Source organism: Bactrocera neohumeralis, chromosome 5 (genome assembly GCF_024586455.1).
Source record: "Bactrocera neohumeralis isolate Rockhampton chromosome 5, APGP_CSIRO_Bneo_wtdbg2-racon-allhic-juicebox.fasta_v2, whole genome shotgun sequence".
Lineage (NCBI taxonomy): Eukaryota > Metazoa > Arthropoda > Insecta > Diptera > Tephritidae > Bactrocera > Bactrocera neohumeralis.
In genome coordinates this window covers 15,692,449-15,718,658 of record NC_065922.1, presented here as the reverse complement: position 1 = coordinate 15,718,658, position 26,210 = coordinate 15,692,449, and the positions used below count along the sequence as shown (strand labels likewise).

General features: G+C 38.7%; 3 protein-coding genes across 3 annotated transcripts; 2 read left to right on the top strand and 1 right to left on the bottom strand.

Annotated features, from left to right (window-relative positions):
- Positions 1–415: 415 nt before the first annotated feature.
- On the top strand, positions 416–1,955 carry LOC126758254 (cuticle protein 16.5-like). Its single transcript, XM_050472417.1, has 2 exons — positions 416–456; positions 1,140–1,955. The coding sequence occupies exons 1-2, from the start codon at positions 454–456 to the stop codon at positions 1,953–1,955; spliced, it is 819 nt and encodes a 272-aa protein (XP_050328374.1). The 5' UTR covers positions 416–453.
- A 2,742-nt stretch (positions 1,956–4,697) lies between these two features.
- LOC126758252 (nematocyst expressed protein 3-like) lies at positions 4,698–12,237 on the top strand. The gene is made up of 2 exons (XM_050472414.1): positions 4,698–4,718; positions 11,041–12,237. Exons 1-2 carry the CDS (start codon positions 4,698–4,700, stop codon positions 12,235–12,237), a joined length of 1,218 nt encoding a protein of 405 aa, XP_050328371.1.
- A 1,065-nt stretch (positions 12,238–13,302) lies between these two features.
- LOC126760561 (uncharacterized) lies at positions 13,303–17,177 on the bottom strand. The gene is made up of 2 exons (XM_050476272.1): positions 17,072–17,177; positions 13,303–14,513 (listed from the first exon to the last, which is right to left on the bottom strand). Exons 1-2 carry the CDS (start codon positions 17,072–17,074, stop codon positions 13,344–13,346), a joined length of 1,173 nt encoding a protein of 390 aa, XP_050332229.1. The 5' UTR covers positions 17,075–17,177; the 3' UTR covers positions 13,303–13,343.
- Between the last annotated feature and the right edge of the window lie 9,033 nt (positions 17,178–26,210).

The window sequence follows — 26,210 nt, the reverse complement described above, 5'->3', positions numbered from 1 at the left end:
AAGCACTAAGTAGTGATTAATAGAGTTTAAGCCTTTTTAATGTTATTGTTTTAGATTGTTGGCGTCAATTTGAAATTAAAGACTTTTTTCTTCGTTCTTTTGCTAGCGTATCAAATTTATAAATATATTTGTAAGTGTGTGTATACAATAGAAATTTGTTGAAGGTGCTACTCGCTGCATATTTATTAGCGACTAGTCATTGGGATGATTACTTTTTTACGAGTTATTTATGAAACGAGCTGAATGCTAGTACAGGATCCAGAATTTGTGGTAAATTAGCATAATATCTACATAGTTCTTGGCGAACTTATGCGTTTGACTATTTGCATGCAAATAAACGGACAGACGACCGGTGAAATTTGTATAAATAAGCTGGCGAACGGAAGTGTGTTATTAGTTCAAGACACTTGATTGAGTTAAGTGTAGCCAACCGTTAACGGAGCCAAAATTAAAATGGTTAGTGTGAAGAAAAGGAGGAAAATTGTACTTCGGTGCATAAAGTGTGTTTAATAGTTCTGTGGAATAAATAAAAAATTTATAATTAATTAAAAAATTAATTAAATTAAAAAAATTAATTATTTAATTTAAATAATTTAATTAAAAAAATTAATTTAAAAAAAATTATTCAAATTATAAATTTGAACAAAAAAATTTAAATTAAAAAAATTTAAAAAATTAATTCACGAAATTAGTTGAATAAAACTTCACTAAAAATCTTATTATAAACTAAAAATAAAAATAATACAAAAAAAAAAATAATTTAAAAAAATTAATTAACGAAATTAGTTGAGTAAAACTTCACTAAAAATCTTATTATAAACTAAAAATAAAAATAATACAAAAAAAAAATAATTTAAAAAAATTAATTAACGAAATTAGTTTTTTAAAAATTAACTAAAAAACTAATTATAAATTAAAATAATAATAATATGAAAAAAATATATGTAATAACAAACTACATTTTGAGTTAATTCGATAATACCTAAGCAACCCTGGACACGACAGAAAGTTCAGGAAAGAGCTATAGCCCATCTATACGCTGAATCCTAATTTCGATCGCCTCATTAATTATAATTTTTTTAATTATTTCAATATCCAAAGCGCAAACTAATCCTTTTCTTTGCCTAAAATGCTTGCAGAAATTCTTTGTTGCTATTGCCTTCGCCGTTATTGCCAGCGTTGCTGCTGATGTCAGCCACCTGAGCAACACCTACCTGCCACCATCGGCTGCTGCTAGCTCCGTCTCATCCGAGTACCTGCCCCCAAGCTACTCGTCAGCTGCATCTGCTCCCAGCGTGATCTACGCTGCACCTACCAGCTCGGTCTCCTCCTACTCAGCACCTGCCCGTTCCGTCTCTTCATACTCCTCGGCTCCAGTTGCTGCCGCTTCGTACTCAGCACCCACATACTCAGCTCCAGCTGTATCGTACTCGGCTCCAGCACGTTCCGTTTCTTACTCGGCTCCAGCTGCATCTTACTCAGCTCCAGTTGCTGCTGCTTCGTACTCTGCCCCAACATACTCAGCTCCAGCTGCATCCTACTCGGCTCCAGCTCGTTCCGTTTCATACTCAGCTCCAGCTGCATCTTACTCAGCTCCAGTTGCTGCTGCTTCGTACTCAGCCCCAACATACTCAGCTCCAGCTGCATCCTACTCGGCTCCAGCTCGTTCCGTTTCCTACTCAGCTCCAGCTGCATCTTACTCAGCTCCAGTTGCTGCCGCTTCGTACTCGGCCCCAACATACTCAGCTCCAGCTGTATCCTACTCGGCTCCAGCTCGTTCCGTTTCTTACTCAGCTCCAGTTGCGGCCGCTTCGTACTCAGCCCCAACATACTCAGCTCCAGCTGCCTCTTACTCGGCTCCAGTCGCTGCCGCTTCACACTCAGCTCCCTCTTACTCTGGTGTTGACACCGCTTACGGTGCCAACGGTGGTTACATCTACCGCAAACGTCGTTAGGATTTCAAAATCATTGCCTAATATATATTTCCATATATAATTATGTGTGTACTTTGGAAAAACGAAGCGATAACGAAATAAAAACGCATTTGATATAATTTTGTTAAGAAAATATGTATTTCGATTTGATTACAAAACTTTATTCTCACTTTCGCTAGTCATATGTAGATTGCTCTGCGCTAACATCGGCAATTGTAGATATAAGATATTCTGTTTCTGCTTGAGTTTGACATTGGCGAGATTGTCACGTTTGCGGAAGTAAATCGGCTGAGAGCTGACCTCGGCCGTGGCGACCAAATCAATGGGTTTGTGTACGTGGCCGCCCATGACGCCCGGGTAAGGCCAATCCGTCACAAGCTGCAATCGGTGGCGTGTTATAAGATCTGTAGGCTTTACGTAAATGTTGTGCGATGCCTCATCGCCGGGTCGTGGATAGAAGTAAATATGCTCAGTCATGGGTTCGTGTACCGTTTGTGTGAGCGCGCCGACGACGAGTAGAGGTAACATTGCGAAAAAGAACATCTGCAAAAATGTTAAAGAATTTATGTAAAAATTTGCACCATAATTTGCAACAAACCTTGGCCGTCGTGCGAAAACCTTCCGCGCAAGCGTAACAAACGGCGTCGTCTCAAACGCACAAGAATCGTGAAACTAAGTCATACACTTCACTTTCGCATATCTTTTATATGATGCGTGCTTTAATTTCCCCATTTTCGCTGTTTTCTTCCCTGAAGCCTGCTGCGTCGAAGACGCACAGCCTAAAAGAAAGCAACAACAAACGAAGTTAATTAAGGCAATTTACGCCAAATAAACGACGCTTAATCTCGGTCACACGCTACATCGGGCGCCGCAACGCGCTTTACGCGGCCTACTACGCACACACGCCGTCCAAAGGCGCCGCGGCGCACGGCCGACGGACACCCAGCCGCGTTCGGGTTTAACGAGTTTGCGCAAAGTCTACCTGTGGCCGTTGGCAGGCGCTCAGCTGTAGCGTCTTTTTATTTCTTGAGATAATTGTTTTTGCGCACAATTCTCGCTTTTTTTCGCCGCTGCAGCAGTTAACCTTAATTCTTTAACGCTTTTGATTCTTTGCCATAATAACAATAACAACAGCAATAAAAAAATTGCGCCACTTTGTCTCCAGCAGCAAGCGTGGCAACGCTTACGCCAAATAAACACGCTAATTCCTTTCAAGTTAATTAAGAAATATTTAAGAATCAATCGTGTTTCGAATAACGGCAAAAAATTACATTCGAGCGCAACAACAAAATATATGCACATTTAATGGCATTATGTAAATGAGCCTTTTTTTGTGGAAATCTTACATAACCAAGCAGAGTCGTCGGTCCGTCGTACTTTCTAATTGTTGATTAAATTTTTTAAATTATTTATTTTTAAAGCAATTAGAATACCTTGGCTAACGGCACAATGTTATAAAAGTAAGTGGTTGCCTTGTGCGGACGAAACCCAAATAATTTGGAGAAATGTTGGCAAGTAGACAGTGAATATGTAGTAGGATATAAATCCTGTTCTGTGTCGGTTCCAAGGGAACCGGACTGTCGTGGGAGCAAACTCAAAATTGGATCTCCATTCAAGGTTGGTTTCATTGGATAGATGCGGTATTTCCACTTCCTTATTGGAACAATACAAACACCAACCCCAACGTCAATAGATAGGCCTTTATAAACATTTATTGAACCAATCGTTACAATTCTTTACAAACTTTCAGAATAGGCTCCTTCTGCGTCGATGCAGCGCGATTTCCAAGCATTGAAGGCGTCACGAAAGGCATTCTCCGGAATAGCCTTGAGAGCCGAGGTGCATTCTGCTTGGATCCGCTTTTCAGGCAAAGAAACAAAAAAAGTCCGGAGCGGCCACATCTGGGCTGTAGGGCGGCTGCGAAAGCGTTAGGATGCCGGCCTTGGTTAGGTAGCGGTTCCCAACCTTGTCGCGGTGCAACCTCCAATCGGCTGCGATGTCTTATCGGACCCGATTGATCCTTCGTTTGAGTCTCTTGAGAACTTCCATGTAAAACTTGGCGTTGACGGTTTATCCAGGAGGAACAAATTCTTAGAGGACGATGCCTTTGATGTCAAAAAAAAGCAATAAGCATCGTTTTCACTTTGGATTTGCGTATTCTTCCTGTCTTTATTAGCGAGCTCTTCCCGGCCTTCCAAAAAGGCCTGGTGCCACCGAAAATCACCGCTTCTTGCTAAATCAGCAACTGGGTAAGCCTGCTTGATCATATCAAAAGTCTCTGTCGCCGATTTACCGAGTTTCACACAAAATTTAATCGCGTACCTCTGCTCTAACGGACGCTGCATTTTCGGCTTGCAACACTCAAAGAAACACGTCGCGCGAAAATGTTTGTCCTGACTCTCCAGGTGCTCGGAGACAACTGACAAGTCACTCGTTTGTTAGCTAGGAACGCTTTCTACCGAATCCGGTCGTTGTGGGCACGCTCTGAAGTACAGTCGCGGGGTAAGAAAATCAGTCCTATTACTTTCCGGATAAACCCTATATAATGCTAGCCGAAGAAGACTATAGTACCCGAGGCCGAATCCTGATGTATTAGGTTAGGTTAGCTCGATCCTAAAAGGGATCTCAATTGAAGAGCTTAGAACGCCGGTCAGTTGTGGTACCTATAAATACCTCAGAACTGGATCATAAGAGCCTTACAGATCGACAAAGCTCTTTGAACCTATCACATATTAATTGAGACGACTGATTTCAGTTTCGGAAATGGGTTCTGGTTCGCCGAAGGTAAGATTACCGAGATGTTTCAGCCTCAGTCTAGCAAAGGCTGTACAGTGGATGAGAAACTTTTGCGACTAGCAATCGGCTAGATGTCTAGTAAGAACTCCTACATTCGCGGCAAGATGAAGGGTAAGGAAAGTAGTTAAGCAGATCTCTTGCATTCTACCTAGAAGCATCACGCAGTCGCACAGAGGCTGGTCGGCAAGTGTTACTTCTTGGCATTACAAAAAGAAATTCGGCATTATGGATTTCCGAGTTGGGGTTGGCTTAAGTGAATATCTTACAAAGTATAAAGCAATGACCTGTACGAAATATTTTGCGTAGTCAATAAACCGGCAAGATAGAGTGCGAGGTCCGAGACTCTTTCCCTTTAATAATTTTCAATCGTCCAACAGTACATAAATTTCGAAGTTCCTTCACATTACCATTTTTTGCTTAGAACCATGAGCTGTTTACACCAAACAATATGAACATTAACATCGTCTCGGCATTCGCTAAGGTATGCTGGTAACGTGTAGCAAACTGGTATAAAAGGTTAAAAAAAAATCTCTCCACAAGTTGCAGAGGCATTTTATTATTGTCATTTAGACTCTTTGGACAACTTTCACATATGAATATATACTATATGTAATTTATAACGGTATGCATTTATTTAATGCGACTTTATGAGTAAGTATTTTTTGTTTACTTATTTCGTGCTTAAAAGATAGACGATGGAGCAGTGGGTATTACTTCATTCGACTTAAAATAAATTCAAATTCTATTTTAATTGAATTAAATCATGATTAATCAGACTTGACGCAAACAACATTCGAATCCCATTTCGAAGCTGTTTGGAAATTTCTTTTGTTAAGAAAAAATATTCGAAACTGGCCTGGGCACTAAATAGGCTATTTGCTTGTTTGGTTAAGTTACTTCAAAGATCTTATACGAAGAGCTTTTATGAAAAGCTTTCTTTACCGGAAATTCACTAGTAAATTTGCCATAGTTTGCCGAGGAGGCGACGTTAATAGAAAATACTGTTTAAGTGGATCGAAACCCAGAATCTTATGAAGCTCATACAATACGACCTCCAAAGAAGATATAGATTATAACCTATGGCTCCGCGGGGAAGCAACGGGCTACAATAAGGGTCTTCAATTTATTTAAATTTTTTGCTACACTCTGATTTGACTCCAACTTTTTGATCCTTAGATATTTCGATGTCCAAATTTTTTTCCAGGGCAGAGCAAGTCGGTCTTTCCGTCGGCTGCCTTGTGGATACCAACTGATAGCGTTCCGGATGATTGTGTTTAGAATGCGTTTCTAAGCATTGCCGAGCCACCCATTTTCCTTTGAGAATTTCATCCTGCAGGAGTGTGTCATTTATGCGTGATCATAAGTCCCGGAAAATGCGACAAATATTGCGAAGGCATCGGTGTCTAAATTCTTTAAATATATATATTGATTATCATTAATATCGGAAGACTAAAGTATTTGCTTCTCTTTTGTCCTCTCTATATAACTCACAAACCAAAGAAATCTTCTTATAAAGTTGTATAACTTCTAATTCTTAAACTGAAATATTGACAATGAGTTAGCTCTCGTCCCTTCATGACTCTTAATGCCTCAGTAAAGTTGTTGTTATTGTTCCAACGGGTACCCAATCCTCGTTAGGATGGTAAGGATGAGATAAGTTGTCGGACCAAAGGCAGCAGGGTATCAGGTGAGTAGGGCTAGCAGGGCATGCAAAGAGGTGGCTAGTGTCATGCGAGGACTCATTGCACGCTGGACATTTATTTGATATGTCAGGGTCTATTCCGGATAAGTAGGAGTTTCCTATTTCGGAGATATATTCGGATTGGTAAGTCTCAGCGTAGCTAACTTAGTACAGTCATAAAAACTAATTATATCAACCATAAACGGCACTGAATCTTGGTCCTTTTATAATTCAATCGTTCTGAAGAGAAATGTCAACTGTTCAGCGCAACACCTTAAAATATCACTAAACCTGGTTAGATTCTATAGCTGATCTCCGAAATGAAGATCACATTTGGACTGTTAAAAACATGTTCTTTTGAAACCTGAAAATTCTTGTGATTGGATTTCATGTTCTAACTATACGCCTTGAGCCCATTACTACTCCGTTTTGGAGTTTCATTCCTACTCCCGCCAACCGCGTCACCTTAGGGCCTAGATGAGACCTTCCAACCATAATCTCGCAAGAACTAGACAGTCAACGACTTCTACAACAGACAGACACTACTACGGAAGTTCTTGAAGTCGACCTTCGCTCGTCAAGCTCACATGAGACTCAGGCATGCAATAGTAAACCATGAGAAGTATCGTTAATTGCATGTTCATTAGCTTTGCGATTTTCTACACATGATGAAAGGTTCTGCGGAATATTTATGATCCTGTATGCAGATGCAGATTCATGGACGATAACAACATGATGAATCGGCGTTATGAGATTTGGAAAGTATTAAGAGACAGCGGTTACGCTGGCTAGGCCATGTCGTTGGAATGGAATGTCTGAAAGTATTTGACGCAGTACCCGCTCGGGGAAGCAGAGAACAACATCCACTCTGTTGGAGAGATCAGGTGGAGAAGTACCTGACTGCACTTGGTATCTCGAATTGTTGTTAACTCGGCTATACCGCGTAAGTGGTGTCTACGCCATTAAAGAAAAAGAAGGGGTAAGTATCGAAGGCCTGAAACTTGGATATATAGACTGATGCAAATGAGAGCCAATCGTTAAACAGACTAACTTATCCTATAAATAGAGATCCCTACAGCCTCAGAAGGACTGTAAGATTACATGCGAAGTTTTTTTAATGGCAAAAATACCATTGAAATATGTTAAACATGGCTCATCGTAATGTTGACTGTGGACCGAAAAAGACTTTCCCATAATAAAAGTTTTTGTCACGGACGAGACTCGAACCTAAAATCTTTCGTAAAGCTGTCATCTGTGTACCTCAGTCGACTATAGAGTATATATAAGTATAATATTACAGAAAACATCTCAGATTTACCATTCTTACAAATTAATCACAAAATTTTCTTTATAGAACAACTTCGTTCTGAGCGCCATCTATCAAGCGCTTTTATGACACATATTCTTTTTTATATTAAATAATCCGCATAATCTTTAAATAAATCAAAAACAAATTATGCAATTTTCTCACTCTATTGACAACCTTTTAACACAGTTATTAGACAAATACACACAACCACAATAACAAACACTGGCATATGCTCTAAGCTTGTGCCACAGTCGGCTCGGCATGTTTTCGTTCACACGCATAAACTATCTATAATCACATCGTTAAGCCGCCACTAATGGCGCTACATACAATTAGACAATAAAATAATTCAATTCCAGCGATTATATTAAATAAAATCAAAATGAAACTGTTGAGTTAATTTAGTAAAATGTATCAACTACTGTTTGTTCTGCGCGTGTTTAATAGATAGATAGATAGATTCCAGTTTGGCCATGGTTGTTGTTGCTGGTTGAGTTCATAAATATCTTGTTGAAGTGCCACACACACTCACGTTCATACGTCTATAGATATATTCATACATACATACTACATACCTACTCTGCATACTAATTTTAAATAATTAAAAAACTTAGCAAATAAGAAAAGAAAAAACAGTTAACAAGCTGCTGGCTGCCTGATTGAGCAAGTGTTGTTGTATTTGTTGTGTTTAAGCAGCTAGTCGAGCCAACGCCAATTTCGAAGACCAGAACAAATGATCGGAGTCTAATCAACACCCGAAGCTGGACTTCGAATTTGGCAAGGCTTGCTGGCGATGTGCCTCGGTCTGTGTATGTATGAGTGGGTGTGTGTGTAATCTCTTAAATTATTATGTATTTAGGTATATGTTTAAGCCAAATAACAAAGTAGTAGCCAATTTGGCTTAAGCTTCACTTCATGTCTAGGTACCAATCTTCTGCTGCTGTTTCTTCTTCTACTTTTCGTGTCTTCAAACGCATTTTTTACTCTGATACTCCAATTAGTCTCCCATTATTTGTTATTATTGCTTTTTGGTTGCATTTATATATTTATATATATGTATGTATAGTTGTATATATACTTATATATGCCTGTATGTGCCTATGTACCCAGTAGGAAAATGCGGGAATAGATACGGCTCAAGTGAGCCCAGCACAATTTCTGATTGATAAGGAAATTCTTATGCTCTTATTTAGCCGTAAACTGAGGACTGAGTCGATTAAAAAAAATTATTGAACCAATCGTTACAATTCTTTAAAAACTTCCAAAATAGGATCCTTCTGCGTTGATGCAGCGCTGCCAGCGTGATTTCCAAGCATTGTAGGCGTCACGGAAGACATTCTCCGGAATAGCCTTGAAAGCCGAGGAGCATGCACCTTGGATCCCGCTGTCGTCTCAAACTGCTTGCCTTTCAGCGATCTTTTCAGGCAAGAAAACAAAATGCCGGCCTTAGTTAGGTAGCTGTTCACAAGAAAGACGGTGTGAGCCGGGGCGTTGTCCTAGTGAAACTTCTAATCGGCTGCGATGTCTTGTCGGACCCGATTGATGATGTCATGAACCACAGACATCTGGGCATTTATAATACTTAAACGACGGTCTGAGTTCAAAATTTTGAGGACACGAGTCACATTGTCGGTGTTTGTCGAAGTCGCAGGTCTCCCAGAACGGTCTTCACCAGCGACCCGGCTCTCCAAAAAGGCCTGGTGCCACCGACACACACCATTTCTTGCTAAAGCAACATCTGGGTAAGCCTGCTTGATCATATCAAACGTCTCTGTCGCAGATTTACCGAGTTTCACACAGAATTTAATCGCTTACCTCTGATCTAACGAATGCTGCATTTTCGGCTTGCACCACCGACAGAAACACGTCGTCCGAAAATGTTTGGCCTGACTCTCCAAGTGCTCGGAGACAACTGACTAGCCGCTCGTTTGTTAGCTAGGAGCGCCCTCTACCGAATCCAGTCGGTGCGGAATAGTACAGTCGTGGCGGAAGCAAATCAGTTCTATTACTTTCCGCATACACCCTGTATAGTTTTCATTCAAAAAAACGTTAATATTTTACTTTTATGGCCAAGAATTTAACTTTATTATAGAGATAAGGGTTTGACATTACGTTTTAAAAATAGTTTCGGTCAAGTGACTTTCTTTTCTGGCTTGAATAAATTTCAGCCAATACTTCATGGACTTGTGGACTTGTGGACAAGCAGTTACACAAAACTCTACAAAAAATAGTCCAGCGGCATTAAATCGGATGATGTAAGAGGCGAGATAACGCGCTTATCATAAGTTTCTTTCAATAAAATGAATGTTTCATTGGCTATATGGCATGAAGCGCGGTCTTGTGGACACCAAAGCTCCCCCACATCAACATTCCCAAACGCAGGCACAAAAAAGTCATTAATAACGGCTCTATAGCGTTCCCCATTGACGGTAACTTTGTGGCCGACTTTATTTATGAAGAGATATGGTGATGATTCGCCTTTCCCATGGAGCACCACAAACAGTCACTATTTGATGACCTAACGGCGTATCAGCGAGGTCTTGTGGATAAGCGTCATTCCAAATTCGAAAGTTTTGTTTATTATCGTACTATTCAACCAAAAATGAGCTTCATCAAAAATTTTTTAAAATTTTCTTGTGAAAATCGTGATTGGCTGCCTTCTTCATTTCGGCACATTCGCCATTTCACTCCAGCACGAATTGGATTTCGTAAGCCCCCAAACGGAGACTCTTCTGCAAATGGCGGATGAACTCATTCGGGTCTACTTGGATGAAACTCAACTCACAACATTCTCAACACGAAGCTATTGCTGATTCCGAACCGTTGTTTAGTGTACGTAGTTCGCAATTTCCTGCTGGGTATGCATGTAAGTATGTCTGTAGTCAAGTATGTATGTAATCATTTGTAGATATTTGGATATACGCGCTTCACTTAAGCTGATAATATTAATTCCATCGGCTAGAAATATTTGGTTAAACCCGTTTTAATTAATGAATTGACTTTCGAATTAACCAAATACTTGCGTGAAGAAAGACGCAAGAACACCTTTTTAAACAAGAAACCCAAAATTTTTTGCAGACATTTATTTTTTCACCTCTACTTATTACTCATATTCAAGCATCTCTCATCTGGCCGAATTAAATAGATTCTCGTATAAAAGTTGCACGATTTCTAGCAAACAGCAACAGTCTCAGATTTCCAGTTCAACAATCTAGAAGTCCTGCTGAAAATATGGTAAAGACTAGCAGTTATAGCTCCAGCAACTCAAGATCACCTATCAGCACTTTAAACTCGAGCTCTGACCGTCTTTTTCTTTGCAGAAAATCTTCGCTATCACCACCGTTATTGCCTTGTTGGGCGTCAGCGCCAATGCGCTGAGCAACACCTATTTGCCGCCACAGGCCTCAGCTTCGAACTCAATCAGCAGCTATGCCGCGCCCGCCTCCTACGCTGCACCATCCGTATCTCATGCTAGCTTCGCACCAGCTCCCAGCCGTCATGTGGCACCATCGGGTGGCTTCGCATCAGCAGGCGGTTTTGGCGGCAGCGGTGCTGCATCGGCTCAACACGTTAGCTACGCTGCTGCACCCTCGTTCCATGCCGCTGCTCCAGTGGCTGCTCCACGTCCACAGGCTTACCATGCGCCAGTCGCTGCCGCTTCTCACAACGTAGCTTCGTATGCCGCTCCGGCACCACGGCCTCAAGTAGGATTCGCGTCCTCGGGTGGTTTTGGTGGTTTTGGTTCCGCTTCTGGTCAGCAAGCTTCTTACGCTGCTGCTCCAGCACCACGTCCTCAGGTACATCACGCTCCAGTTGCAGCTGCCTCAAATGTAGCTTACTCTGCTGCCCCAGCACCACGTCCTCAAGTACATCACGCTCCAGTTGCAGCTGCCTCAAATGTAGCTTACTCTGCTGCCCCAGCACCACGTCCTCAAGTACATCACGCTCCAGTTGCTGCCGCCTCAAATGTGGCTTACTCTGCTGCCCCAGCACCACGTCCACAAGTACATCATGCTCCAGTTGCTGCTGCCTCAAATGTGGCTTACTCCGCTCCAGCTCCACGTCCTCAAGCTTATCACGCTCCAGTTGCTGCCGCCTCAAATGTGGCTTACTCTGCTGCCCCAGCACCACGTCCTCAAGTACATCATGCTCCAGTTGCCGCCGCCTCACATGTGGCTCCTGCTTTCGCTCCAGCTCCAAGACCAGCCGCTGCCTACTCCGCTCCTGCTACTGGCTTCTCCGGCGGTTTCGGTGGACAAGGCGCTGCTTCTAGCAGCCACGCCAGCTATGCCGCCCCAGTCGGTGCTGCCTCCAATGCCGGATATGGTTACTCCGCACCAGTTGCCGCTGCGTCGGCCCCACATGTCACTTACGCTGCTCCAGCACCAGCCACAGCTCCAGTGCAATTTGCTGCTCCTTCCAACATTCAGGAAGTTGTTGCCGCTGGCTCCTCCAACTATGGCACTAAATATGCCGCCAATGGTGGTTATGAATACCGTTTCAGACACAGGAACTAAACCATTGTATTGTCGATTATATTCAGTATTTTTCTTCGATGCTGACGCAACTTTTCATTCCGCGGACAAACGATTACACGACAAATAAACGAAAGTGATATCAAGCAAAATATGAACATGGTTTTGGGTTTTTATTACTTTATAGATTCATAACGAATTTAATTTGCAATTGAGGGCCTAGCTTTGCTCAAGAGAACGAAGAGAGAATTCATGCTGATGGAACTCATTCCATTTAAGAGTTGAAAGCTGGTTGCCTACGATTAACTTTGCAAATCTACATCGCATTTTAGATTAGATGTGAAGACAGTTTCAACCGAGTTTATTACTCCACCTTTGCTGCGGGAAAGCAATTATAGAGGGCTATTCTATCCAAGCCTTGATGTATTCCGATAACACGAAAAACTGGCAAAGAAACCAGACAATTATAGATAATTGAAAGAACTTAGGGTTAGAGTCAAAACCTTAGCCGATGCGTATTTCATACATAGTAAAACTTCAAATCAAGCGGACGTAAGGCAGGGACGAAAGTACTAGTAGTTCGGCCGAGGAGAACTTGTCTGAAAGAGGAATGAAAACGATCCGACGACTACAAAATTGCAATAAAGCTAAAACTTATTGTGAAAGTGGTCCACCACTTCCCATGTAGGAAGATAAAAGATTATACCAACTAAACTATCTCAACTTGGTTCCCTCCAATGATCAAAGGAGCTTTAATATTGTCAAAATATATGAAGATTCAATAGTATTTCCAGGAAAATATTTATCGAGATTGTGGTAGACTAACTTTTTCTTTAAGCTTTCGTGTGGACTCCGATCATGCAGACATAACTTTATTTTTATAGTTAGTCTTCAATAGATAAAGGTGATTCAAACACAGATGTCATTAATTTCACCCTCTCCAAGTTATTCAATCATACTCATAGCTCTCAAAGCTCTCAGACATTCGTCCAAATAATGATCAGGTAAAACCAAAGTTACTTGAGTTAATAAAAATACAATAGAATTTCGTTTTAATAAAAAATGTTTAATGTTCTTCAACCAATTCGAAGCGAGATAATACCAACATTTAACATAGAAAAGATCGAGGCCTTGAGCAAATATAGTTTTTAATAAATATAGCCACCGTTAGCCGCATATTGGGTACCAAGACTGGATGACGATGTCGAAATGGATTTAGCTGGAGCATTGTACGAGACCGCAGGGCTGCTGTAATGACCAGCTGATGTTTGGTATGAACCGCTTGAAATGCTGCTTGTAGAAATAGCCGGAGCATGGTATGTGGTGGATGCGGTGTAGGAAGAAGCCGGAGCTTGATAACTAGAGGTTACAGGTGCTTTATAAGTAGAGGCGGGTGCATGATACTTAGTCGTTTGAGCTTGATATTGTGACGCGGGGGCTCCATACGTAGTCGCAGGGGCTTGGTATAGAGTAGCAGGAGCCTGATATTGAGCAACTGGAGCTCTGTACGTTACGGTGGCTGCTTGATGCTGAACGGCTGGAGCTCTGTATGTTGCGGCAGACGATTGATATTGAGCCGCTGGCGCACGATGAGATGATGCCGGTGCGTTGTACGAGTAAGGAGCTCTATAAGAACCAGACGATGTGCCATGACTCACCGTATGGACAGGAGCTGGCGCACGATATTGAGTGGCCGACGAGACACTTTGTGAGACAACTGGTGCCGGAGCGTTGTAGGAGTAAGGAGCTCTATAAGAACCGGACGCTGCGCTATGACTCACCGTAGCAGCTGCACTATGGACAGGAGCTGGCGCACGATATTGGGTGGCCGACGAGACACTTTGTGATACAACTGGTGCGCGATATTGCTGAACATGATGTTGAACAACGGCTGGCTTTTGAACTGCTGGAGGAATGTATGTGGCAGCCGGGGCGCGATAAGAAGATGTGTGCACGGCAGGTGCGCTATAACTAGTAGCACTGTGTTGCACTGGAGCCGGCACTTGAGCGGGGGCTAGGTATTTACGAGGTGGTGCAGGAGGCACAGAATAACCGCCGGAGCTCTTCGATGTGCTGTACACTTGTGTGGAGGGTGCACTGTGCGAAACTGCGGACGCAGTGTAACGATGACCGCCAAGACTGCTGCCGCCACTGCTAACACCTACACCACCACCACTAGAATAGCCTGTGGCTGGATTGAAAGTAACGGTACGGGATGCGGAGGCCGTCGATGGCGGTAAGTAGGTGTGTGACAAATGTGACACATCAGCGTGGGTACATGCGACCAGCGCGAGTAGGGCAATACTGATGAAGGAATTCTGTAAGAAAAATGACGCAAATTTTAAAGAATGTTGAAACTTGTTGATAATTTTACTGCGAGAATAAATTTTTTTTGAGAAATGAGCAAATTCGACTTAGCACTTTTTTCAATTCAATACGTACTCACTGACTTAAAAAAAATAAATTTCGTCTTTTTAAACTTTCAAATGATTTTATAAAAAATTTTTAGTCATATATGTATGACCGCTATGTCGGTTTAGCGTTGAACCCCCTTAAAAAGCAAAATTTGGAGTTAAGACCTTTTACATGTCAGACACAGTTTTTTGGCATAAATTTACGAATTTGTTCGATAAAATTTAAAATTCATATTATTTCAACATTATTGCCAACTTCTAAATAACAGTATTTCAACTTAAGCCTTTTTAAAGTTCATCGCAACATTATTCGCGTAAACAAAGATTGCTAAGAGGGTTTTTAGCATCTACTTTTTATAAATGATTATTTATTATAATCGGTCAGATTATGTTAATTCTTAAAATATAAATTTGCAAGTAATGAACTTACGTCCTTTTTTGGTAACATATTGTAGTTAGGAACTCAAAGTTTTTGAGATATCAATCTAAAATTTGCACACGGTCCTTTTCTCATCAAGAAACTACTTGTTTGTTAAAATCGCTGATATCGGATCACTATAGCATATAGCTGCCATACAATCTGACCTATCAAAATCATGTCCTCGTATATAAAACTTTCTTATTGGACAAGCTATCTTCACGAATTTTCGTACAAAGTATTACCTAAGACATTACTACAATCTCTGAAAAACTTGTTGAGATCGGACTACTATAGTATATAGCTACCATACAAACTGAACGTTCAAAATCATGTCCTTGTATGGGCAACTTTCTTATTAGGCAAGATATCTTTACGAAATTTAACACATAGTATTATCTAAGGTAGTAAAATAATTTCTGAAGAACTTGTTTAGATCGGACAACTATAGCATATAGCTGTCATACAAACTGAACGTTCAAAATTATGTCCTTATATGAAAAACTTTTTTATTAAACAAGATATCTTCACGGACTTTGACACAAAGTATTATCGAAGACATTGCTACAATCTCTGAAGAACTTGATTAAATCGGACTACTATGGTACATAGCTGTCATACAAACCGACCGATCAAAATCATGTCCTCGTATGGAAAACTTTTTTATTGGTTAAGATATTTTCGCGAATTTTTACACAAAGTGTGATCCAAGGCATTGCTACCATCTCAGAAGAATTTGTTGAGATCGGACTACTATAGCATATAGCTGCCATACAAACTGAACGTTCAAAATTATGTCCTTGTATGGAAAACTTTCTTATAGGACATGATATCTTCACGAATTTTGATACAAAGTATGATCAAAGGCATTGCTATAATCTCTGAAGAACTTGTTTAAATCGGGCTACTATAGTATAAATATATGTCATACAAACTAAACGATCAAACGCAATCTATCCCCTTAAACTTATGAAAAGTGATTTTACGTCATTTTGAATTTTAGGTAACGATATGTATGTAGTTTCGGTTATTTTTGTAGTTAATTTTTTCGTGAAAAATACCGAAGTCATACTTCAAGCTTCCTGAATATAAAGTTACAAAAAATAGTTTTAAATAATTTTTTTTTAAATTTTTTTTGATTTAAAAAATTTTTTTTTAATTTTTTTGTATTATGTTTTTATATGTGACCATTAACTCAAAATATGATTTGCAACTTAAACTCTTCTAATAAAAAAAACGTCAAAAGTTACAGCTGTGAAGGCATCTCGCTTGTCATATTATAAAATCCTATTCAAATGGTATTACGAGTATTGTTTAACTTTTCCATAAAAATTTTTTTATTTGACAAATTGTCTCTTCCGAATTTCGGCATAGATGGTTATCCAAGACAACGCTATAATCTTCGAAGATAATTTTTTTCTTCAAAAACGATCCTGCCATTCAAATTTCAGCACAAAAAAAATTTTTGTTGACTAGTGTAACAATTAAATCATCGAATCTAAGGAATGTAAGGTTTTCTTTTTCAATAACAATCCTGCCATTGTATTGTATGAAAAAAAGAACAAAAAATAAAACAAATTTCAGCACCAAAAAAAAAATTTTGTTGACTAGTGTAACTATTAAATCATCGAATCTAAGGAATGTAAGGTTTTTTTTAATAACAATCATGTCATTGTTTTGTAGAATACAAAAAAGAAACAAATTTTAGCACCAAAAAAATCTTGTTGACTAGTGTAACTATTAAGTCATCGGCTCCAAGGAATGTACGGTTTTTTTTTCAATAAGAGTCCTGCCATTGTTTGTATAAAAAAACAAATTTCAGCACCAAGAAAAATTCTTGTTGACTAGTGTAACTATTAAATCATCCGCTCTAAGGCTTGTAATAGCACTCTTTTGAATGAAATATCCAAGTTGGCGGTTATTTAGTACTTTTTCTACACTTTTCACACACTGTTGCACACAAAACAAAGCAGACGACCACACATACACCCACACTTGTGCAATAAGAGGCGAGCTATGTATTCCCATGCTGCATAACACTAACCATTTTCGCACTAATTTGCACACGAAAATCTCCAGTTCTAAGTTAAGCTGTGTAAACTTGGCTTTAAGGCGCGTTGCGTGTTGTTGCGGACGCGTTGTTTGCGGTTTGTGGTGAGTTAAGAACTGCTGCCGAAGCAGAGGTAAACAAGCCAATTTATACTTCGAAGCAACACGCAAATATTTGTGTGTTTTTGGTATTTGTTTTTTGGCTTTTTTTAGTTCTTTTTGCTTTGTATGCGCGCCTATTTTCCCAAACAAATGTTCAACGCGCAGCGGCCACCAAACAAACAACACATCAACAACAACAATAATAACAACTCAAAATAAATGTTCAAAAATGTTATGTTTTTATATTTTTTCGCAAACTTTTGAGCTAATCGCTGCCAGCTTGTCATTCTGAGCGGTTGTCATGTTGTTATTATTGTTGTGTTTCTTGTTATTTTTGTTGTTGTTGTCAATGAACACTAAGAATATCATATTCTAATACAAAAGTGTTGAGGGGCTTGCTGCTCTTCAAAATCGGGGGACGATGACTCCACCCAAAACTGCCTGCAAAGTCAGTGCAAATTTTAGCTTTTCGGTGTTGCCAGACATGGATTTCTGGTTCTGTGGTTTTTTTATGAAGGAATTATAAAACTATATTTGACTCTTAAATTCCGTCATATTTTCGAAAAACTGTGTTTTGACATGCGATTTTGCTTTAGAACAATGTTGCCACACATTAAAAATATCGAGATCCTAAATTGAAAGCGTACGAAATTCAGCTTGTGCAAGAACTGAAGCCGCTCGACCTTCCCAAGCGACATCGTTTAGCTCTTTGGGCTCTTGAAAAGATCCAAAAAGATCCGACGTTTTCGAGTTAAATTTTGTTCAGCGATGAAGCCCATTTCTGGCTCAATAGGTCTGTAAATAAGCAAAATTTCTGCATTTGGGACGAAGAGCTGCCTGAAGGGATTCAAGGGCTGCCATTTTGTCCAAAAAAAACAACGATTTGGTGTGATTTGTGGGCCAGTGGAATCATCGTTCCACATTTCTCCAAAAATGATGCCGGTGAGAACGTCACGGAAAATGGTGTGACAACAAATTTGATGCTTGAAATTGAAGCTCGTGATCTAGGCAACATTTTGTTTCAACAAGACGGTGCTGCTTCTCACACATCGCATCAATGATTGATGATTTATTGAAAGAACACTTCTGTGAGCAGATAATTTCATGTTTTTGGTCGAAAATTGGACTCAACCGATGGACCATCTGAGACGTAGCCGTGGCCAAAATTTCAAAGAGATAATCTTCAAAAAATAAACTCCAAATAATGTTCTTTCGAATGATAATAAACATTCCCCAATAAATTTGAAGCTTCTGTGTTTATTATTTAAAAAGGTAGGGAACCTCGAATTGGATCAATCTTTAGTACTCTCAACCAACTGACCACCTAGCAATTTGATACCACTTTGAAGAAAATCTCGAAATAAATATCTGTTAAAAATTGAGACCTTTTTTAAGGGGTTACATGGGCTTACAGGTTTCAAAAAATCGATCTTATTAATTTCTACAACACCTCAAGAATATTGTCCTAAATTTTCAAGTTGATCGAGTTACAGTTTCGGAGATACAGCCTTGAGAGCTTGTGCGCCGTCTTTAAACGCGTTTTTCTCGAAACTGTGTTTTTGAAGTCGGTTGGCAAGATTTCTCGAGAACTACTCAACCGATCTTCATGAAATTTTACACAGGTCTTTCAGATACATTCTTAAAGACTTGGATGAAGGATTTTTTTCAATTAAAACTATTTGAAAAAAAATTTCACTGAAATTTTCCTTTTTTTGTAAAAAATGTCTGCCAAAAATTCAATTTTCAGTTTTGTTTTCCTTCGTTGAAGTTCTAAGTTAAAGTTTTAACTGAAACAAGTATTTTTTTTACTTTAGATGATTCTGTAAGGAGTTATCCAGCCAACGAGGGTGCATCTTTTTGCCAAGGGGTCACCGAAAATGGCGTCGCAATGGTCGAGTTTAAAATATTTTTTTCCGAAAATTTCAGAATTTCTTTGTTAATAGTGTATGGTTGCTTATAACAAGAAAAAATTGTTTATATGAGAACAAAATTGTTGAAATAAGGCTGTTTTTTACCCGAGGAAACCCATGTAACCCTTTAAAGCTCTCCATTTATCGGTTGTATGAACCTACTACTAAGAAGAAGCAAGTAGACAAATAACTTTATCCAATAAAATAACCACAATTTAAAATAAATAAAATACCTTTAATTTAATTCAAAGCATGCTGGCAGCACCGAAAACCAAGCGTCTAAAGCATTAACTGACTGCCGAGGTGATTGATGGGCCGACTGACTGCATGCACCTCAGAGCTGCGTCTTGCGAGTGTTATTAGCTATTTGCACTGGCAACAGCAGCCGCCAGCGACGCATCAAGCGTTCGCACACACTCATACACCTACACATACATATATTTATATGTTAAACATAATATATTTAAAAAATTGCAGGTTACGCAGGTTATTGCCTTGTATGGGACCACATTAAAGCCGAAAATGACGCTGCTCATAAGTGTCATAAAAAATCTCAGCCAAAAAATCAAAAGTGTTGAACTTCCCCTGGCGCTTGAGCAATTGTCACAGCAGCTGCAACAACAACAGTAGTAAGTATACCATATAGAGTTAGCTTTATTTTTCGCTCATCATCGCAGCAATCAACAACTCAATTGTCTCGTTGTTGTTGTAGTACCCGAACATACATATTTGCTTTGGCGCCGTCATTTGGTCTCTGTAATTTATAAGAAACGCCACCGCTTGACAAATTCTTTCTTATTTAAATTTTTGGAATTTTTTTTGTTCGAAGTAAACAAAGCAAAGTTAAATGCTCATAATTATTAACGAAAAGACAATAAGCCACTTCTGGTGGTCAAATAAAACCGGAAAACACCTTGCATTCTTTATTGGCCAATAAAACGAATTTGCGCTGACATTCCGCAGTCTATGGAAGTAATGTTTTGCCACATAAGATTCTAAACAATAATAACTAAAACGTGTAAAGTAAACTGAAATTCATTTGGAGATGATTTCTTTCATATTCTGACAAGATTCGAGTATCTCTACTTGCAGGTATTTTACCTGATCAATGTCCAAATGGCGAAATAGAAGTTGTTCTGATGTAGTCAAGATAGAGAGACAACACCTCCTTTTTGACTGTCGTACCTTTACTAAACCAAGACTGAAACGTCTAGTATCTGACATCATCTGTCATCCAGGCAAACTAGTCGATATGGAACTCGGTCTTTTATAGGTAGAGATCCCACTACAGCGGTTTTCGAACCTCACAAAGGACTTTCTTCTTCAGCTGTCTCTGCTATGGAATTACCCATAGAACCTAACATATACATACGTCTCTTGTGAAAAAAACTGATTTTTGCGAAGTCCTTTAGCTAGTCTCAATTGTTTAGCCTTATCTACATATTTCTTTGAATTTCTTCTTTATGTTACATCCTGCATTCTGTTTTTCAAAAATGGCAAACTCTGCATGCCAACGATTATGTTTTATATCGGAAACGTATTTGTTACTCCCTACAGAATTACGAACATCGATAAAGCAAAAGCTTTATAAAATTTAAGCTTGACAGAACTTCGAACTTAAAGACCGGAAGACTCTGCGGTGCAGCTTTCATTTAAAAATGTCTCGTGTTGACGTCCTTTCACAGCAGAATCGCCGAAAACTGCAAAACATACGAGCTGGCTAAGGAAAAAATTATTTCCCAATTTCATCCTCCTGGAAGCGAGTCGGTTTTCCAATATCTTGCGTTCTGTCATTATACCTTTAGAACCCCAGCGAGCTCAGAAAGCCTTGTCAGTAACCAGAACTCGTGCGACTGCTTAATCCTTCTGACCCAAAGTCAAACGTTAGGTATGAAGAGGTGCCAATTTTTAGGTCCTTTAATGTCTTACGTTCTGGTGTTGGACTTTTGGAACTCCAGCAACCTCAGGAAACCTTGTCTACAACCAGAACTGCGAAATACTTTTGGTCCAGAGTCAAACGTAAGAGGCCCCCCCTCAACTACTGGTTCTTTGCAAAGCCAATCTCCCCGCAATTATACTAGGTTTTATGACTGGACACTGACTAATAAGCTTATACGCGGTCTGGCTAAATATTTTGTTGGACGCTCTTAGCAAAAGCTGTATGGAGGAAGGTAAAGTGGAACTATCTTGTCACTACCTCCTCTCTTGCCCGGCTTTTTCTAACCTGAGATTGAACACCTTTGGCGAACTTAGCGAAGTGGCTGTGATTGATATTAACCACCTTAATAAATTCCCTGTAAGCTCAAAGATCTATGAGGATCTGGTGCTCCACTTTTAGGAGTACATGGGTAACACTAAGGGCAAATATCTGTCCAAGTGAAATCCATCGAAGCTAAACTGAACCCATGAGAAACAATCATATATGACGTCTATTGAAGATATTTTAAGCTTTCAGTTTGAACTTTGGAACCTTTCTTGGTAATAATACTTTATAGAAAACTTGTAGTTCGGGTACAAAAATATAGTGACAAGAATTACAATTCCTTCATATCCAGGTAGTGGCAGAAGGAGATAACAATAGTCAAAGCTGAAGCAGCAACACTCTCGACTCTGTCAAAATTTCATATTCTATTTATCATATTTGAAGCTTGCTGTGTCAATAGCTCTTTTTACTCTACGAAAACCGCATCTGCTTTTTCCCTTCAAACTCATACTTCATACTGTTGTTCATACGTGTACCTTGCAGGCCAAACTGAGTACATCCATTCTGCCATTTATAGTAAGTACGTCAGCTCTAAGCGGATTCTAATACGAATGCCGATGTGAACATTTAGCCAACAGAATGATATAATAAGTACGCACATCTTAACGCATTGCGAATTCCAAAAGCCAAAATAATACAAAATTCAAGTCAATCATTCAAACTACAGGCAGTCAATCATTTAATCATTCAATCATAGCACTAATTGTTTGCAATTAGCTTAGACAGCAATTAAATGTTTCTGTGACTCGACTAATTTCCCATTCCGGCAGCTAAACTATGTGGACTAACAAGATAATTTTTTAATTTTAGTTTTCTTTTTGTGAGAATTTATTTATTTTGGAAAAAAAATAATGAAATGATTAATAATACATGAGTGATATGTTGGGGTCATTCTTCGAGATAAAACTTGTTTGAAATTTATGCACAAACTACCGTTTTATGTGACAAAGCTAATAGGTAATGACGAAAAGATGCTAACACTATTTTAGTTAGTTATTTCAAACAATTATTTCCTTAATATTGTTTATGAGTTTACACATTCTTCAATACTCGATACGAGTATAATTTTCGGTGTATTTCTTTCAGTAATCTTGAACTTCTTCATCAAGATGTCATTAATAAACTCAAATCTCTAATTAAACTTTTCAGTGACATGAAAAATATGTTTGTGGAATGGGACTACTGTCACCACAGATAATGCGTTTATTAAGTAATAATTCGATTTCAAACATCGTTAATGAATATTGAACATATTTAATCGATGAATAATTGTTCATTCCATAATGGAATTAGAAGTTAGGCGTCTTTTCAACCTTTCACTTTCGGTAGTTTCACAACCAAACCCAAACCATTAACCAAAACAAACAATCAAACAAACACAAAATGTATCACAATCGTATCGAATAGATTCAAGAACTTCTTCTTCTTCTTTATTGGTATTTCCCTCGGAGTGGAGATCTTAATCTTCCTCTGCTTCTCCCGGCGGGTACTGCGTCGAATACTCTCAGAGCTGAAGGGTTTTCATCCATTCGGACGACATGATCCAGCCAGCATATCGGTTGGTTCAGGAACTATGTTTCATAAAACTCGAATTCACTTTAGAGAGAGTCAATAAAAACACCTTTGTTTATGTTGAAAAGGCTCGATTAGGAAACTTCACTGTAAATATTATTCATGCTCCAAACATCCGCAACTGAGTCTCCATTATCCCAGAATCTTTCATCTGACGTTTCGATGAAGCTCTTTTCTTGTCAGTTTCAAGAAATTTGTCGACTATTTTCATAAATGTAATAACTGCTCAAGAGGCCATAAGACCTAAAAGTGTTTTTGTATCCGTAGTGCGAACTAAACGAAACCAAAGCCCGCTCATGAAAAGTAGAACTGTATCAGCAGGCTAATTAGTTAGACTTCGACAGTTTTTGAAGATCTGAAAAATGAAATTAAATGAAATTAAGCAACAAAGAAGTTCTCTTCAAATTAACACCCCTCAGATATAGTATATTTTTTATACCAAAATTTTGAGCATTTCCGATAAACATTTTTAGGTAGAACTTGAAGTACTATATCCAGAGTTTTATCTCCTTAATAGTCACAAACCTGCCATTTTTCCTAAATATTTTTCAAATTTCAAGAAAGAAAGGTCAGACTAAATATATTACGGGCTAAGGCTCTGCAATTCAAGCTTTTTTTGAACAAAAATCGCTGGTTTCCCTTAGTCTGAAATACATCCAATACAGGAAATTCTGATTTTCGTCTATCGCCTTTGACTTGAATGTAAATATGTTATATTATAAGTAAGATGTCAAAGGAAGCTATTTACACATGTCAAGCTTAGCTTCAATTATCGGTTCATGTTTCTTCAAAAATGATTCCGGTGAGAACGTAACCGTCAATAGCGACCGTTACAACCAATATGACAACCAACTATTTTATGCCTGAAATTGAAGCTCGTGATCTCGGCGACATTTGGTTTCAACAAGACGGCGGCACTTCCCACACATCGCATAAATCAATGAATTTATTGAGGGAAGACTTCCGTGAGCAGATAATTTCACGTTTTGGGCCGATCGATTGACGCTCAAGATCGTGTGATATCACAGCGTTAGACTTTTTCCGGTAGGGATATGTAAGGTCTAAAGTCTATGCCGACAATCCCGCTTCAATTCAGGCCTTGGAGCAAAACATCACGCGCGTCATTCACCATTAACAGTCGAATCCTCGTACGAGTCTACAAGTCATGGAAAATTCGAATCAAAATATGGACCATCTGAGACGTAGCCGCGACCAACATTTGAAGGAGATAATCTTCAAAAAATAAATACCCCAGAATGTTCTTTCGAATTATAATAAAAGTTAACCATTAAATTTGAAGTGTGTGTGTTTTCTCTCAAAAAAAAGTGGAGAACCTCGAAATGGATCACCCTATATTTGACTCAAATTACGTAAAATTAGGTCACAACTCTAAAGCAACAGTCAACCTGTAGAAAATGATACTCGTAACTAACCCAACTTTAAATACCATATATGTATGTACTTATGTCCAAAAGAGGAAAATCACTGAGATTTAGAAAATGGTTATAAGTTTAATAAATATCTCTATTTATGTTTCTTAATGTATTCTTTAGAAATTTAAAAATATGTTAATATGGATTGTCTCTTCTCTTATGACAAGCTGTAAATAGTGTGATTATATAAAGTTTCGAAAGCGGTCAATGACTTAACGAAATCAGATAAAAAATGTAAACAAATAAAACATCGTTTTTCGTGTTCATTTCGTGGGTTGGATCATATTGCAAATTTATTATAATAAAAATTATATAACTTAGACAATATAAGCCCATCAAAATATATTTGTATGTTAATGCTTACATTAGGGATGTTCGTTACAAACTTAGATTGAACTTATATTTTTGTTAGTAAAGAGATTATATATTAATTTTAAAATATTAAATAGTTTAGACTTGAACTATTTTAATGAACACTGAAAAATGTTCTTGTAATATATTCTTATCAGTATGCCATCCGATCAAATTTGACTCGGACTGATACAAACCTAATCGACAATGTTTTTTTTTCAAGATTGATACAATGAACATGAAAAATGTTCTTGTTGTATGCAGCGGTTTTTTCACGACACAAACCGGCCACTTTTACTGTGGATAAACTTTAACAACGAGTTTGCCAGTGATTTTATACTTCCAATGGAATCACAGCTACGGAATCATTGAAAATGTTGCAGAAGAGTTTTTTGGAGTCCACTCATCTCAAACACAGCTATTTGAATAGCGTAAAGCATTCAGAAAAGGTCGTGAAGCCATCGAAAACTTGCCTCATGCGAGTCATGCATCCAACTCAGTTAATGATGATAAAATCGAAAGATAAAGATAATTGATCGTATTGGCATCAGAGAAATAGCAAAGTAGCTTAACAACTCTTATGAGTCGACTCTACATATTTTGGTTAATGTTTTGGGTATGAAATGAGTCAAAATTAGACTCGTACCAAAACACTTGAATCTTTGACAAAAACCGTCGAGTAGAAGTCGCCAAAAAGAGGCTTGATAATGTAGCTGCTTGACAACGCAGTCCTACATTCATCAAATGCATCATTGCTTGTAACGAGACGTATGTATATGACGACGAAATTATCCAGCAATCTAGCAATTGATGCTTCAAAAATGATCCGAAACCGAAAAAGTTACGTCAAAGTCGGTCGAAAATCAAGGAAACCGAAAAAACACGAGAAAGTCAATAAAAAATCAGGGTGGTACCCAACATTTTCTTTGATTACTGTGGTGTGGTTCACCATGAATTCGTTCCACAGGTTCAAACTATCAATGAGGAATACTACTTGGCGCTCTAAGGTGTTCACAATAAGCAATTCTCGATATTAGGTCATTGAAACCATCAAAAGTCATTCCCTGAAGGCATTCGCCACCAAGGCTTAGTATAGAGAATTAGATTAAGCGTTAGCCTGATTGGCTCAAAAACAATCTATGTTGAGAAATGATAATACAGATTTGTATTAAAATTTGTGATCATTTTAATCTCAATGAGCCACCCTAACGCTGCGAGGTGCATATCACGAAGTGCTAAGCTTAAAAAAATTACTTGACTCGATGAAGAGCAAGCTTAAGCCTTTAGTTTGGGTTCCTGGTTCAGTAAAATAAGGAAAGAATAAATATATTTAACAAGATTGGAACTTGCAGGGGTTTATTTAGAGCGAAAATAAAAAATTTTATTTTCCAAAAGACATCACATAAATTTAAAAAGCACCGCTTAAGGCATTCCATTACACGATTATCAGCATTTAATCTTCTCTTGATCAGGCAGATCATGCCTTAGCGTGATTGAACAGGA

Bases quoted from the DNA above. Each gene is read 5' to 3' on its own strand.
- LOC126758252 (XM_050472414.1), top strand. From the start codon at position 4,698: ATGGGTTCTGGTTCGCCGAAG. The intron at 4,719-11,040 runs GTAAGATTACCG...TTTTCTTTGCAG, and splicing joins TGGGTTCTGGTTCGCCGAAG to AAAATCTTCGCTATCACCAC.